Here is a 17,370-nt window from a genome sequence, read left to right as displayed (position 1 = left end):
AATTGCTCTTGTTTGTTAACGTAAGTGACGACATACCCAACTGAATCGAATCGAATCGATTCATTTAAACACGCGCGGAAAATGAATTGAATTACGCACAATTTGATTCTTTTGATTCATTGTATCCAGGAAATGATTTCCTTTTGAATCCTTGTTCTTTAAATAAAAATAAATTTAAAAAAAACCCTGAATTTGGCCATTCCATTATTCTGAATCCCTAGAGAAAACAGAAAACCATTTTTGTAGCATTTGCTCTTTAAACGTATTTAAATGTAATTATTCCAAATTTCTAATAGAAAAGGGGGGATTTCCGAAGGTTCAGTAACTTTATTCTCGTATTGCTTTAATGTTCTCGCGGATGCTGCTGAAAAAAAAAATAAAGAATGATGAAAGGTGATGTTCAGTTGTTCAAAAGAGTCGACTCCCGAGTGATTCACCATTGCATTATTCTCTCTACGCGAGCTAGGCGTGCATCAGGGAGCTGAGAAAGCAAACCGGAAAATGGCCGTTCATTCAGTCACCACACCAAGCTACTGAATAAGACTAACCACTACACTCTGACCAGAAGAGGCTGATGTTGTGAAAATACACTGATCTTTTTCTTTTTTATCTAAGCATAAGAGCACAAATGGCGCAGACGGCACGTATCATCAGCCTCCGACACAGAATCAGCTGATGGCGCGACATCCAACCAGGTGACTCTTTAATATGTCATTTATTTCCATACGAGTATATGTAACCTATCAGTACTGTCAGATGATCAGCCTTCATCAAGTTCCATGATCCTGGACCATCAACGGTTCTCTGAGATCAGACTGTCCAGCACATCACTATAGCCTGCAGGTAAAACACTGTAGTAATCAAGTGGCTTTATTTTGCAGAACCTGTTCTCATCCATGTTGTTGTAATGACACTGTAAACTGGTCTGAAGAGAATGGAGATCCCTGCTTCTGACCCTGGTTATGGATACCAGCAGCAGACATGGGAGGGCTGGAACGGTTGGGGTGGAATCACGTCTCCAGCTTGCTCTCCTACTGCACTTTCTCCTCCATCTGGTTATCACCTACACCCAAACTGTGCACCTCAGAACGGACCAGCTGTTATGGGTCCTACAGCAATGCTGGGCAATGCAGTGAACTCGGACTATTCGCAGCCGGTGATGGAGTACTGGTCCCCCCTACAACCAAACTGTAATGGTGCGTGCCACTTCATTTCTTTTCCTGTCATGCACATACAGTTGGCTTGTTTGATATTGCCTGTGTTTGATCACTTTTAAATGTATGCACTGCTCTGGATGTAGGTGTGTATAAACCTGTCCCTGATGCCAGAAGCCCAGCACAGACGTCACTACAGGGAATCAACTCACAACCGGTGAGAGCCGAGTACATCAATCAGTTTTTACTGTCACATTCATCATTTATATGCAAGAATGTCTTATCTTTATGGGAATCATGAGGCAAGAAATAATCAAACATCAACAGACTTGTGTTAAGGTGCTAAAACAATATTAATTGATTGAATTTTGACATTGGGGGGTGTTATCACATTTTCCATGCACCTCCAGGGTTGGGGTATTGCGAGGAGGTGTGTAAATGATCTCCTCATGCTTTGGGGGTTTCCTCTGGGTACTCCGGTTTTCTCCATGCATTGTTGGCTGATTGACATAACTAAATTGTCCTTAGTGTGTGCATAGTTGGGTGAGTGTGTGTGATTGTGCCCTGGAATGAGTTGGGGCCTTGTCCAGGATGCCCCTGCCTTGTCTGCCCCAGAGGTCCACTGGGATTAGCTCCAGGTTCCTCGTGACCCTGTGTAGGATAAGCAGTACAGAAAATGGATGGGCGAATGTGGTATTTTGTGATAGATTGCCATCCCATTGTTGTGTTCCCAACTTGCATCGAGTGTTAAAGGCATGTTTTGAACGGTCCAGTGAAAGCAGAAAACTTACTTGGACACAGACAGTATCTTGAGTTCAGGATCCTAGAGCTGTGAAGATCTTCAAGCTCTCCTGTCGGGACTATTTTTTCATTCCTTAAATGTTTATTATTTTACCAATATGAGCGCCACCCTATCCAGGGTGTCCCCCACCTTTCCCCTAGGTCCACGGTGATCGGCTCCCTGTGACCCTATGTAGGATAAGAGGTATAAAAAAAGGATGAATAGCTGTATTATCTTGCTGCTACATATACAGTAGTGATCTCTGTGTTGCCCCCACAGACTAGTCCTATATCCAGTCCTAAATCAGAGTCCCGCTATGGTTTAGACCCTCAGCTACTACCCAGTGCCGTAAGTGTCTAGTAATGAATTATCCAATTTCATCTGCTTGATAATGTTGCATTAAATTGTAATGGATTGCCTTGCTAGATTGAATTATTAACACTGCTTTGGTTCGTCTTTCTCGCTTTAGGTGCAGGTAATGAGCGAGGACAGGGCTCAGTGGGAGGGGAAAATATTTGCATCTGAGCCCCAGTCCTCTGTTCCCCCTCTCTCCAGCACTTCCTGCACACTGGAGGACAGAGGTATTGCACGCAGCCATACATAATAGTATGATAGTATGATGTCACAGTGGCATATTGTAATTTGATCCGTATATGGATTTTATATGGTTTTTGGCTGATTTTCGTTTTCTTTTCAATGTATGTAGGTAACGCAACTGCTCGATTTATTCGCTGCACGTCCTACAGCTTTCCCATCGAGGCCCAGTCCGCACAGCAGAGCCACCTGCCACTGGGGGCAATTCTCTGCCCCCTGGCCAGACCTGAGAATGAAGAGGTGTGTATGTGTGCACTTTTATGGTCTAGATTTACGTCTACTCATTTATTCAATCAGCCAATTTAAATGGAGACTGGAAATAAGAAACGGTAATTGATTTTCCAGTAATCTTTAAGTGTCCTGTTTGGGTGAGTGTGTAGCCATAATAGCCTCAGATTCCTGTTCTTGGCTGACAAGAGTGGAACCTGGTTTCTCAAGGTTTGATGTTTTGAGATGCTTTTCTGCTCACCACAGTTGTTCAGTGTGATCATATGAGTTATTATATCCTTCTTGGCAGCTCGAAACCTTCTGGCCATTTTCCTCTGACCTTTCTTATCAACGGGGTGTTTTCACCCGCAGAACTGTTGCTCACTCGGTGTTCTTTTTTCACACTTATTTGTCTGAACTCTGATGTTTAATGAGAACACTAACTGAAGCTCTAGACCTGTGTCTACATGACTTTCTGCATTGTGATGCTGCAACATGATTGGCTGAACACATGAATGAGATGGTGTACAGGTGTTCCTAATAAAGTGGACGGTGCGTTTAGATATAATAACAAATCCACAAAGCTCAAATCAAGGCCATAGTTGCCCAAATATTCAGTCTAATATACGGTTCTCCCATATGTTTATTTGGAAACATCCAGAATTTGGAAAAGCTGTCTGAACATAACCTTACTACTTTTTACTCACACATTTTGTAGAGTCTACAGCTCTGTAAATGTAAATGATTTGGGAATGTTGAGTAGTGATTTAGATCTAACTCTGTGCAATACTTCCAGAAATGTGAAATTTGCCATGTGTGGGTGTGTGTTGTTTTTTTTGTGTGTGTGTGTGTGTGTGCAGAGACCAGTGCCAGTGTGTAACACAGGGGAATGTGTTAAGGGCTGTGGTGTGTGTGGTGCCTTCATGAGTCCTGCTATGAGCTGGCAGGACTGTGGGCAACGCTTCTACTGTCCTTTCTGCGGCAAACTCACAGAAGGTCAGAATAAATCAGATGTACATGATTACATTTCAGCCATTTAAGAAAGTATCAGCACCATTTTCTCTCTCTCTTGCTATCTCAGTACCATGGCAGTCATATCAACCTACAAACAAGGGGCTACGAGTCGACCGGGAGAAGAGGCCAGAGCTCAGTCTGGGTTCATATGAGATCCTGGAAACGCCAAAAGTAAAAGTATTATAAATTTGTTCATTTTATTGTATTGTCTATAAGGATGTGAGGTTTCTTTAAAATTGAATATATAATGAATTTTATTGTTCTGAATTCATTTTTATTTAATAACAGAATGTAATATACCTTATGTTTCTGATAAGTAATTACACGTCTTGTTTCTTTATTTCTTCAAATAATTTAGTTTAGTAATTATTAATTATTAAATTAAAAATTATATTAATAACTATATAATTTTTTAAATAATTATTCCCAATTTTTTTTATTAACTATATTTCCCAATATATGTTTATTCTACAAATCTAGATCTAGAAAAGAAGATATCTTTAATAAATTCCTGATGAAAATTAAGAAATATACTTTTTTATTTACTTAGGAAATGGGTAAATAATACAAAACTGTGGAAGCAAAGCATGATATACACACATGCATCAGGCAACAAGAGTGATTTAAACAAAGAATTTAATAAATGTAAATTTATTTTGGGCACCTAAAAGTAGAACCTGCTATTTTAAGTCAATCAAATATGTTTTTAGTCCATGAATACCAATATATGAGTATTTTTAAAGTACTGAAAGTTCTAGAAGCTAATTGTTGTTTATTTACTTATCGTTCATGTTATTTATGTAAGTGTGGGTGTAATATTACCTGTCACTTCATCATTATATTCTCTCTTGTGTGAAGGGCGAACCTGCTGTGTTACTCCTGGCAATTGATGTCACTGCCGTTGCAATAAGGTCAGGACAACTGGACTTCATCTGTCAGCAGCTTTCTTCCCTACTACAGTCTTTAGATGGGTATGACATTCTCACCCCAAAGCTCACACTAAGAACATATTCACTGTGACCTTTGCTGTGCTTTGTGACTCTGTTTATCTTCTTTCAGGGGTGAATCAAATCCACGAGTTGGATTGATTACTTATGACCGCAGGATCCATCTCTATGATCTCAGTCCGACGTTGTCCCGCCCTCACATGATGGTCCTGACAGACACAGACGAGCTGGAACTTCCTGTATGGGAGGGGCTTCTGGTACCACTCAAAGACTGCAGACACACTGTACAGAGGTATCAGTGCACATCACATTAAGTTAGTGGTGGCATAAAATTTTTTTAAGGAAGTGTAAAGGATTGAATATGATTTTTTTTTTTATGTGCAGCATTCTGCAAAATATCCCGCTGTTTGATGCTGAAATGCAGGACAATTCCAGCTTGCAAGATCTTCCTGTTCAGGCTGGACTCAAGATCCTACAGGTAGAAAATTCTTGCCAGATTGACAGTGGTTTACATTTTCTCTAATGTGACTATAAGACACAGAGGCCACATCTCCATTACTGAGACCGACCGGAAAGACTGGACACATCTTATTTACTGGGACTGAAAGACAAAGAAGTCACACCTTCTGATAGGCCCATAGGCCACATGGATTTCACTGGGACTAATTAGCACATAAGGCATGCCTTCTTCACTGTGACTGAAAGGCAGAGGCCACATGTTTTGTACTAGAAGAGACACAGAAATCATGCTTCCTTTATTAGTGAGAGGCCACAAACCACATTCTGGGACTGGCAGGCAAGAAGACCACACCTTCATCACTGAAACTGACAGGCATACAGGCCACGCCTCCTGTACTGAGACTGATAGGAACACAGGCCATGCCTCCTGTACTGAGACTGATAGAAACACAGACCACGCCTCCTGTACTGAGACTGATAGAAACACAGGCCATGCCTCCTGTATTCAGACTGACAAGCACACAGGCCACACCTCCTGTATTGAGAATGACAAGAACACAGGCCATGCCTCCTGAACTCAGACTGACAGGCATACAGGCCACACCTCCTGTACTGAGACTGATAGGAATACAGGCCATGCCTCCTGTATTCAGACTGACAAGCACACAGACCACGCCTCCTGTATTGAGAATGACAAGAACACAGGCCATGCCTCCTGAACTCAGACTGACAGGCATACAGGCCACACCTCCTGTACTGAGACTGATAGGAATACAGGCCATGCCTCCTGTATTCAGACTGACAAGCACACAGACCACGCCTCCTGTATTGAGAATGACAAGAACACAGGCCATGCCTCCTGTACTCAGACTGACAAGCACACAGGCCACGCCTCCTGTATTGAGAATGACAAGAACACAGGCCATGCCTCCTGTATTCAGACTGACAAGCACACAGGCCACACCTCCTGTATTGAGAATGACAAGAACACAGGCCATGCCTTCTGAACTCAGACTGACAGGCATACAGGCCACACCTCCTGTACTGAGACTGATAGGAACACACGCCATGCCTCCTGTATTCAGACTGACAAGCACACAGACCACGCCTCCTGTATTGAGAATGACAAGAACACAGGCCATGCCTCCTGTACTCAGACTGACAAGCACACAGGCCACGCCTCCTGTATTGAGAATGACAAGAACACAGGCCATGCCTCCTGTACTCAGACTGACAAGCACACAGGCCACGCCTCCTGTATTGAGAATGACAAGAACACAGGCCATGCCTCCTGTACTCAGACTGACAAGCACACAGACCACGCCTCCTGTATTGAGACTGATAGGCAATCTAGCCACGCCTCCTGTACTAAGAAGGACGTGCACACCAACCACTGCCTTCTGTATGAAGACTAACAGCCACACAGACCACACCCTCAGTACTGAGACTGATAGGCACACCGGCCACGCCTCCTGTATTGAGAATGACAGGAACATGGGCCTGTCATTCAGACTGACTAGCACACATGCCACGCCTCCTGTACTACGAATGACAGGAAGACAGGCGATGCCTCTTGTACTCAGACTGACAAGCACACAGGCCACGCCTCCTGTACTAAAACTGATAGGCACTCTGGCCACACCTCCTGTACTAAGAAGGACAGGCACACCAGCCACTGCCTCCTGTATAAAAACTAACAGCCACACGGACCACACCCACTCTACTGAGACAGGCATCTAGGCCACGCCTCCTGTACTGAGACTGACAGGAACACAGGCCACACCTCTTGTACTGAGACTGACAGGAACAAAGGCCACGCCTCCTGTACTAGTGGTCTAATAGCCACTTAATAGCTGCACCATCACTGACTCTTTTTACTCCAACAGGCTGCAGATTGTCCTGGGAAGCTGTTGGTCTTCCACTCTTCACCCCTTACTGAGAGCTCAGAGAAGCAAAGCTCCCTGGGATTTTTTTCCTCCAGCAAACCAAAGGTGAAATAAACAGGAATACAATAACATCTATGTATCTATTTTTCTTTGGTGTACTTTATTCCTCTTTACTCTTTCTTTTTTAGTCAATCTTCCAGGCGCCAGAGTCGTCTGCATCGCTGGCTAAGGCGTGTGTCAGTCAAGGATGCAGCGTCCAGCTTTTTGTGTTTTCACAGCCGGATGTGGGTGGAGCATGGCCTGGGCATGTTCCCTTTCTTACAGGTGGAAGGCTTATCTGCTACAACAGCCTACAGGTAATACACACTGGGTATTGTTTAGTATACACCAAACAACATCTGCTGACTTGAATGGTATAGTCAGCAATTCTGTTTGTAGTTATTGAAGTTATTTAGATATTATCGGCCAGAACAGTCACTCAGAGACATTGAATGCTTACCTACATGTTTATTCAGCAGCATCACAGTGTATGAAAGATGCTTTTAAAGCAGTTGGGTTAGGGCTGAAATACCATATTTGAGAACATCAGTGAAGTGGGATTGTTTTTCCTAGAACAGCATGTCCTAAGAGGTTTTATTCTTCTTATATTACAGCAGTTTGCTAGCCATATTTTGTATCAGTTTATAATCATATTTGATGCTGGGGAATATCTGACACTTAGGTAAAACACTTATAAACATTCTGTCGTTCGTTCACCAGCCTCACGTTTTCCCTTTCTTTTAAAATTATTAAGGAACAATCCTTCCAAAAAGTCACAGAAACTTGTAGAAAGCTTACTGACCTTTGCGAAACATTTATACTGGGGTCTCGCATACATGCATACAGTAAATGTTAATTGAACATTTCCAATATGGGACGTTTCACCATATAAACTATTACACCCTGCGAATTAGCTGTTACTATAGAAACGGTAACACCTTAGAACGAGTGAATAAATATTACCCTGGCATTCACCATACAGACAACACTACTGTCAAAGCTGTGCTATTAAGTGAAATGAATCAATATTGTCTTGTGCAATAGGTGTCAAGCAATTTATTTTGCGGTATGAGATTTTTTTTGTGCCTGGATGGATGGATGGATGGATGGATAGATAGATAGATAGATAGATACTTTATTTTAAATTTACTTAAATTCTTTATTTTTATACATAGAAATTATATGTACTGGGAGCTTTGGTGATCACTTATAAAGTAGACGCATATTTTCTAGATATTATTGTAAGTGTATCCTTGTCGTGATTGTCTCTAGTCTGAGATGGAGAGAGAGCGTTTCCGTGGAGATCTGTGGAGGAGCGTGGACACCGACATGGCCTACAGAGCTCGGCTTCGAGTTTTTGTCAGCAAAGGTAACGTAACTAACCTTTTTTAAAAAGAGAATATAATATCTGTTGTAAATTTCAGCGAAAAGGGGAATTATCGTATCGTGTTGTATTTTATTCCACTGACACAAATGTCAGCCCTTCAGGTATAATGGCATATGATTAAAGATCGTTCTGAAATGTTGAGGTTGAAAAGTTAATGACACGAATCGACTAATGATGATGCTTTGCGACTCGCGTGTCTGTTTCTGTAGAATTACGGGTGGCTGGTTGCTACGGCGCCTTCCTTGCAGGCCCCGAATCCCACTGTGTTGTCATGGCAGCGCTTGATTGGCACACGGCCCTGGCGTTTGAGTTCACTCACTGCAAATCACTTGAGCAAACCAGAGGCGTGGCCATACAGGTGAGATCAGGACTGTGAGAATTCGGTATTCGGGATGTAACACATTTCCGCTGTCTGTATCTGTTTAATGCTCTAAATATCCATATCAGTATACAGCAGTGGTGTGGCGTCAGGGCCAGCAAGGCCTTCTCCGCTGGCCTAAACATTTTAATATATTTAATATATTTTTCCATGAATGTGTATTAAATTATTCCCAATAGTCTATTCTCTACATTTCATAGCTTTTCTCTCAGTTGCGCTGTTTCCAGTAGTGTATATTTATGATAAGAGTATTTATCCAATCATATTTCAGCCAGTGGCTGACATCATGTGTTGCCAGCGTGAAAGAAATCTGCCTTAAGGCCTTCAGAATCAATAGTGCAGGCGCCCGTAACTTAAAATAAGTGGCAATGAAATTGTTACCTTAGATCAGATTTCATCACTGGGGCCATCTAGCAGGCATACGATTACGTCAGCAGTTTCCCGTCCTTTGATTGGATAATTGGAGTAGTCAGAAATAAATTTTGCACGGCCCGCCACTGGTATACAGTACGCATGATGATTTAAATCTGAAGTGGGTGTGGCCTAAATTAATAGATACCAACTTCTTCACTAGAGTTAATAACTGGTCTCGCTGCTCATGCAGTGAGTATTCGATTTTGTATCTACCCGTGATATTTTCTAAAGAACTCAATTCAGTTTATTTCCTAAATATAAACAAACTAGCAGCCTAAATGAACTCCTGTTGTACTCCCTAATCTTATTTGTTTAGATCACATCCGTTTATTCTGATGAAGGTGTTCATATCCCTGTGTATATTCTGTGTTCCTGTAGGCCGTCCTGTCCTACACTGGATCCAGCGGAGAGAGGAGGACACGGGTACACACTGTCACTCTGGCCTGCTCTCAGAGTCTGATGGACACGTTCAGGACCAGCCAGGCTGAAACGCTGCTCACTTTCTACTGCAAAAAGAGTGTGTACTATACAGCTATACGTGTGATAGTTATTATATGTAAATATTCACCTCTTTAATTAAAACTTTATGATGATATAAATACTTACATACAAATAAATAGTATTCTGTGTGTGTGTGTGTGTGTGTGTGTTAGTGTATTGCTTGGCGCTGGAAACACCTCTGCAGTGTCTTCGTGAGGAGCTGCAGACTGAGATCACTGAAGCTTTAGCTTGCTACAGGAAACACTGCTGCACTACTTCTGTCTCTCCTGGACAGGTCAGATACACACACACACACACACACACACACACCAGAGGCAGAAGAAAATGTACAGATGTGTCCATTGTCTGATGTTCAAATATGACTCCCTTGATTGATTAAATATGATTAAAACCAGTTTATATAATTAGCCCATTTTGCATCCTCCAGGTTGTATAAATACAACTGCATTTGTACACACAATTAGCTACATAAGCAGCTCTCCATTTATCTCGTGTGATCATTCACTTCTCCTCTCTCAGCTGGTGATGCCTCAGTTTCTGAAGACTCTCCCGGTCTACATTAACAGTCTGAGGAAGAGTGAGGTTCTTCTCCCGGGTCTGCGCAGTTCTGTCCATCAGCGCCTGCAGCTGCGCAGCATCACCGTCTCCATGGATACGCTCAGCACCGTCGCTCAGCTGTACCCACTCGTCCTGCCTCTGGTGAGGTTTCGGGAGCGAAATATTCCATCGTGGATAATCGGCAGAGTGATATTGTTCTCTCAGAAGTAGTTAATGGAATCAGTTGACACTATCTCAGGATCTCAGAGATATTGATTTGCATTGTAGGGGCAGCATTGATTCATTAATCCTACAAATACAGCTAGGTTACACCGAGTTCGCTCTCTGGGGACAATGGAGTTGATATGAAATGATTCAGCAGCTTCTATTAAGAATATGAAAGTTTTCTTTAAGCTGTTAGTGTAGCTTGTCTCTGGATTATCCGTATATTATTGTTATATCTTAAAGGTATTTAAAGTGCTGATTTAAGATCCTGCATCAGGATTATAGGATTTTTATAGGATTAGGGAACCGAAGTCGGTGATAGATTTATGATTAATTTAATGCTGTGGGCTTGCAATAAGCAGCACAAAGTGTAAATCATATATAACTTTGAAATGCACATCTTTAATGCTTGTAGAATATTGCATTTATTTTGCAGCGAAGCGAAGTGTTTGTCTTTCCACTTCTCAATCATTTACAACAGGGATAGACAAAAATCCTGAGAGTTGGAGAATGTACAAATGTCGGAAATTTCCAAACATCTGTGTAAATGAGACGGGAATAATGCTTCAGAGTTTTTTAAAGTGGTCTAACAAGGCTTCCGGTCATGTGATCGAAGAAGATGGAAGATAAATGAGTAATAGCCGTAATAGGTTTTCCTGTACATGTCTGATAGCGGCGCAAACCAGGTTGATTTCTTAAATCTAAATAGATGAAATTACAATTTGCAACGTATTCATGTCGGTTGTTATAGAAACAGTGTAACGTATTTAGCATCGTCAGCAGCGACAGAAACCGAACACGGTGATGTATAATTACTATGATTAGATGAGGAACATACAATAGTCCTCGTCCTTTAACCTGCAATCATGCTGGCTTTCATCCATGATGTTGTTCTGGCTGCAAATATATATGTATTTTTTTTTTTGTATCACCGAACGAAAGAAAAATAGGGGAATAGAGGAGCTTGAAAAAATATTATGGGCCAAAACATGAGTAGGAAAGATAAATAATTTGCCTTTATTTGTCACATATACATTACAGCACAGTGAAATTCTTTTCTTCGCATATCCCATCCTTGGAGGTTGGGGTCAGAGCACAGGGTCTGCCATGATACAGCGCCCCTGGAGCAGAGAAGGTTAAGGGCCTTGCTCAAGGGCCCAACAGTGGCAACTTGGCGGTGCTGGGGCTTGAACCCCTGATCTTCTGGTCAACGACCCAAAGCCTTAACCACTTGAGCCACCACCATCAATCATTTTGTCAATATTTTTTTTTTTTTGCATTAGCCATGTGAGTAACTCTTCCAGATTAATAAAAGCTGTCCATTTTAAAAAGCTTATATTATTGATATTTCAAGATGTAGCATTGTCCTATTCAAATGGAGAAAGAGATTTATTAATTAGTGATTTATTAATTTATTAGCATTTATTTTGCATTCAACAAATTAAACCTGTGATTTTTTTTATACCTTCTTTATAGCTCAAAAAATATTAATTTCTGCCTTTTTTTTTTTTTTTTTACTGTTTTTACTGCACCTTTATTGCTCAAGATCCATGTGAATAGAAGTAGAATATCCGAGGCTCTTAAATAAAATAAATGTAGCTTAAATGCAAAAATAAACATGAAAAAACAAAACAGGGACTGATTTATAATAAGATGGATGGATGGATTGGCTGATTGACAGCATGTCCGTCTCCTTTCTGTCACACTCACGGATACTTACGGCTGAAAAACACAAGCTTAAAAAATATCTTTTGTCTTAAAAAATAAACCCCTGAATTATTATCTACTTCTGAACAAAGTCATAGAGAATTGATCTCTGTTTTCCAGCTGGTGAACCCTGAAGGAGACTCTGTGCCCTCCATGGACATGGCGTTACGCTGCTCTGCCTCCAGCTTGCAGTCCGATCGTCTCTATTTGCTTTATTCCCCGCTGACGCTGATCCTCTGGGTGGGCAGCCAGGTTTCCCCTCAGGCCTTAACACAACTCTTCAACACAGCTTCCTTCTTATCACTGACATCCGGCGAGGTAAAACAAACCCTCAGCTAAAGACTGTTGTTGTGGTGTTGTGTCCGGCGCGTTCACTTCCATGTCTTTCATGCTGTGCAGATTAAACCTCCAGTGCTGGAGACTCCTCTTTCTGTCAGTCTTCAGAAACTCATCAGCACCTTACACTCCTATGCAGCTGTGACTCTTAAGGTGGGTCTGCTTTTAATGCTCCGACTCTTTATTTATACATGCGTTAAAACTATAAAACTAGATCACTCGTGTCCTGAGTAGCTCTACACTCAAAAAATCCGATTTGAAAATATTGCATTCAAGCTTGTATTGATGGATTGTCAAAGAGTAACCATATTTGGGATGTTTATTGACATTTTGTGAAGGAAAATAACTTCTTCCTGTCTCCCAGAGACACATGTAGATGAATCTGGATCCAGAACATTCCATGTGTTATTTTAGGGGAAAAAATCTATGCTTGTTTATTTAAAAAGCTGTATAAAGTGTATGATGACGAAGCCGTATAATAGTGCCAGACATTAGGGACGCAGAGTGAGAGGGTTTGAGGTTAACACATACACAGTGATGGTGATCCAGTGGCAGGATCCTGTGCTCTCATTGCCGTGGCCAGGGTTCGATTCCGTTGGCACCGTGCTAATCCAGCCACTGAAGGGTTAACTCTTAGTGCCGGTCCCGAGCTCGGATTAAATTGCACCAGGAAGGGCATCTGGCATAAAACCTGTGTCAAATCGAAACATGCGGACCAAATGATCCACTATGGCGACCCTAAACAGGGAGCAAAAGAACAACAACAACATACATAGTGATGGTGTAGTACATGACAGGTTACAGCATAGTGTAACAGATGTATGTAGAAGATGAAGAGAGGTTGAATATGGGGCTATGCGTTTTACACGTATTCATGCGCCGTTGAATTCTTTGTAAAGCAACATGCTCTCATCTCTGCATCCCGGGTTCGAGTCCCAGGCAGAGAATCAACCCAGGTCTGTAAAATAAATCTCAAGAAGTGTATAGATATAACTCCCTGAAGACTCTTGAGAAGTAATAAATAATGAGTGGTTTGTATTATGTGCTGTAATATACAGGATCATTGAGCTGGTCATGGGACTGTACTAATAACTCAATGTTCTGTGTGTGCTCAGCTGAAGGTGGTGAAGGAAGGCGACAGTTGCGACGAGTGCGTGCAGCGACTCCTGGTCGAGGACAGGAGCCCTAACGGAGGCGCGTCCTACGCCGACTTCCTGTTCCACCTCCACGTCAATTCTCTGCGCCGCGTCGTGGGATGATGGCCTCGTCATTTTTTAACGTTTCTTGATTGACATCTTGTATCTTTAATCAGGGACAGAGTGTCTTATATGATTAGTTTTCTTATTTACGTACATGACAGAGCAACACGGCTAGCCGAAAAAGCCGAGCTTGGAGACGAGCCCAATTTTACATTTAATCCTTAGGGTTTTTTTTTTTTTTTTTCCACTTGTGCAAATCACAACTAGCATGTGAACATTTTAAGCAATAAGATATTAAAAAGTTCTTTACATTTTATGCGCATTACATCACAGATACAGGTTTTATTTACCCGTAGTGTACGCTTAACATTTCTGTGCGCGTGTGTGGGAGTGTGTTTTGATTGTGTATTTATTTCACATTTATCTTTGTTGATTTGGATGCAGAGGAATTTATCGCAGAAATGCTCAAATAAACCGACACGTGTATGACGAGAATTTGCTACCGGATCGTCCCTCAGTCTTGCTTTGCTTGACTAGCATAATATACTAAGGAGGCTGTGTTTAAGTGTGTAATTGCAAAATGGAAAAGAAAACGTCGGATGAATCGAGGTGGTGCAGGAACAATAACAGTGCTCTTGCTTCTGTAACACAAGCAGCCATGTCTCAAACACAAGCGTCACGATTTGGTCTCATCCTAATCAAGCTTAATTGGGGTTGATGACTTTGCATAAAACGTGAAATTTCAGAAAAGAGGACGTCCTTGCTCATCAAACTGGCACACTGGCCCGAAAGGAAGACCTAATGACTACAGGTGAGATTATTCCGAGTCTTCTGTTCTTTAATAGAGTTTGTTAGGCATAGGTTCACGCTGAGAATGAAATAATGTTGCTTGAATACAAAACAAGGGGACTTACTTCGTAGAGAGTAATTCTGGTTCATCTGACATCTTTGCCACTGCCTTAAATTATTAGAACTTTGATAAAAAACCGTGATCTAAATCGAGCCAGGCATACCAAAGGTGATATACTGCGTGAGTGCAGTGAAAGTATAATAATTATAGTGATGAAATGATGAATTGTGTCACTGGGATGGCTGTATGGTGGATTAATTAAAAAAAAATTATAAACTAAAATTATTAGAAACATCAGAAGCCTCTGCGTTTCTTCCTGTATGTATAAACAGGTCAGAAACAACTGTAGTGAATCTCAGATTCTTCTCTATGCATATACACTATATTGCCAAAAGTTTTGGGACACCCCTCCAAATCATTGAGGTGTAGTTTTACAGGGGTTGAGTGAAAGGAACTCTTAATGCTTCAGCATACCAAGACATTTTGGACAATTTCATGCTCCCAACTTTGTGGGAACAGTTTGAGGATGACCCCTTCCTGTTCCAACATGACTGTACACCAGTGCACAAAGCAAGGACCATAAAGACACGGATGAGCGAGTCCGGTGTGAACGAACTGCCTGACCTCCTGACCTAAACCTGATAGAACACCTTTGGGATGAATTAGAGCGGAGACTGCAAGCCAGACCTTCTCGTCCAAATCAGGGCCTGACCTCACAAATGTGCTTCTAGAGTAATGGTCAAAAAATCCCATAAACACACTCCTAAACCATGTAAAAGCCTTCCCTGAAAAGTTGAAGCTGTTATATCTGCAAAGGGCAGGCCAACTCCATATTACATTCATGTACATGGAAAGGCAGACGTCCTAAAACCTTTGGCAATATAGAGTAAGGCAGATTGCAGAAGCGACCAGAGTTCGGCTTAAACTAGAGATGTGTGTAGCTCAGTGGTTCAGGTGTTGGACTAATGAAGGTTGTGAGTTTGAATCCCAGGTCCATCAAGCTAGTGCTGCTGGGGCCCTGAGCAGGGCCCTTAACCTTCAATTGCTTGGTTGTATAAAATTGAGATAAATGTATGTTGCTCTGGATAAGGGAGTCTGTCAGTTGTAATTAGGACATTCCCAAGAACTGTGCATTTATAAAACTGCTCTTTTTGCCTCTTTTGCACTCTATTCTTTATTCTAAATATTCTTTAAGGGTCTAAATTAGCCACTCTAAGGCCTACAAATACCATTGTTTTAAAAAGTATTCTTTTTTGTTAGAAGAAAAGTAAGAGTATAGCTATATACACCGATCAGGCATAACATTATGAGTACCTGCCTAATATTGTGTTGGTCCCCCTTTTGCTGCCAAAACAGCCCTGACCCGTTGAGGCATGGACTCCAATGGATCCCTGAAGGTGTGCTGTGGTATCTGGCACCAAGATGTTAGCAGCAGATCCTTTAAGTCCTGTAAGTTGCGAGGTGGGGCCTCCATAGGGCATTCATAGGGCCTCCATGGATCCCACCTCACAGCTTACAGGACTTAAAGGATACTTACAGAACTTAAAGGATTTTGATAGATACTGACCACTGCAGACCGGGAACACCCCACAAGAGCTATGTTATGGATCGTTAAAAGGATCGCAACAATCTGATCCAGCATTTTTCTATACACAAAACTTATTAGTTTACATTCTCTTTATACCTCAGTATGTGTCTATTCATATATTACTTAGTATGTTTACATTCTGCTGCACTTTATATTCTATATTGTTTGACATGTTTACATCCCGTGCCATTTTACCTCTCATTATATGGAAATCCCTGTGTTCAACTATTGTGCAATAACTTATTCGTTTCTATATAAATAGTATTTGTATACTTATTTATACATGCCTTGATTGCAATTGTTTATTATTTCATTTGTTAAAATAGAAATATAGTTTGCACATTATATGACGATTGCACTGCTCTAATTTCTCTGTACTCAGTATAACGACAATAAAAGCATCTTGAATCTTGTATGTTTATCTTTTGTTCTTCTAGATCTTGCTTTGTTGTTGGAGCTCAGTCGTGTTTTATATGTTTTATCCTATGTACGCTTTGATAGAATTTAGAATACAATAATGCAGTAATATTGCCCATTCCTCTGAAGGGTGCCAATATTTCTAGAGATGTCTGCGCATATTGTAAGGCTGCACATATTGATGCAAACGTTAACATATTTAAAGTGGGTGAATATTCTGTTCCTTTTACACGGTTACATAATGCATCTTCCGCCAAATACAAAATGGCCCTCATGGTTCTGTCCCTATTTGGTGTTACAGTAGAGACGTATCCGGATAGAGGCGCGCGCTAACGCTGCCCACGCCTGCAGTTCCACATGTTGCCCTTTGGGTGGCGACGGAGAGCCAAACGTCAGCTGTGTTTCGCAGTGTTATTTGGAAGCGACATTTTTTTACCCTACCCGCTTTCCGTCAAGCCCCGCCTCCTGCTCTAGGATTGGCTAGTAAAACTTATCGAACCTCTTCATGTCAATAATGGCGCACGGAACAAAATTTTGTACGAGCACTGCGCGCAAAGTGCACGGTTTCTACGTTTCACCAATAACGCACTTTGGCGTGCAAAAATGAAAAATCTGCTCGCACGCCCGCGTTCCGCCGTTGCTAAGGTGACGTCAACGACGTCTCGAGCGCCCAATCAGAGAGGGTCCTCAAGCGCGAGCCAATCTGGCGAAGAGGCGGAGCCTTGAGAATACGGGTAGACAAAATAACG

At 41.7% G+C, this 17,370-nt stretch overlaps 1 protein-coding gene across 2 annotated transcripts; it reads left to right on the top strand.

Annotated features, from left to right (window-relative positions):
* Positions 1-455: 455 nt before the first annotated feature.
* Positions 456-14,261, top strand: si:dkey-13n15.2 (protein transport protein Sec24C). Of its 2 annotated transcripts, none has more exons than XM_058374743.1 (21): positions 456-695; positions 882-1,196; positions 1,301-1,371; positions 2,215-2,283; positions 2,405-2,516; positions 2,642-2,769; positions 3,597-3,732; positions 3,818-3,921; positions 4,609-4,721; positions 4,810-4,989; positions 5,082-5,175; positions 7,043-7,147; positions 7,231-7,398; positions 8,354-8,450; positions 8,678-8,826; positions 9,640-9,778; positions 9,915-10,036; positions 10,282-10,461; positions 12,352-12,549; positions 12,631-12,720; positions 13,683-14,261. In XM_058374743.1, exons 2-21 carry the CDS (start codon positions 935-937, stop codon positions 13,824-13,826), a joined length of 2,661 nt encoding a protein of 886 aa, XP_058230726.1. In that variant the 5' UTR covers positions 456-695; positions 882-934; the 3' UTR covers positions 13,827-14,261. The 2 variants fall into 2 exon arrangements, with proteins under 2 accessions (XP_058230726.1, XP_058230725.1); XM_058374742.1 differs by having other exon boundaries at positions 3,818-3,927.
* The last annotated feature ends 3,109 nt before the right edge of the window (positions 14,262-17,370 follow it).

Source organism: Hemibagrus wyckioides, linkage group LG22, assembly GCF_019097595.1.
Source record: "Hemibagrus wyckioides isolate EC202008001 linkage group LG22, SWU_Hwy_1.0, whole genome shotgun sequence".
Taxonomy (NCBI): domain Eukaryota; kingdom Metazoa; phylum Chordata; class Actinopteri; order Siluriformes; family Bagridae; genus Hemibagrus; species Hemibagrus wyckioides.
The sequence above is the reverse complement of the archived record's forward strand: the minus strand, read 5'-3'. Positions and strand labels throughout refer to the sequence as shown.

Coding starts and splice junctions, on each gene's coding strand:
- si:dkey-13n15.2 (XM_058374742.1), top strand. CDS start 935: ATGGAGATCCCTGCTTCTGACCCTGGTTATGGATACCAGCAGCAGACA. Junction 1,372..2,214: donor AGGGAATCAACTCACAACCG/GTGAGAGCCGAG, acceptor TTGCCCCCACAG/ACTAGTCCTATATCCAGTCC. Junction 4,722..4,809: donor CTACTACAGTCTTTAGATGG/GTATGACATTCT, acceptor ATCTTCTTTCAG/GGGTGAATCAAATCCACGAG.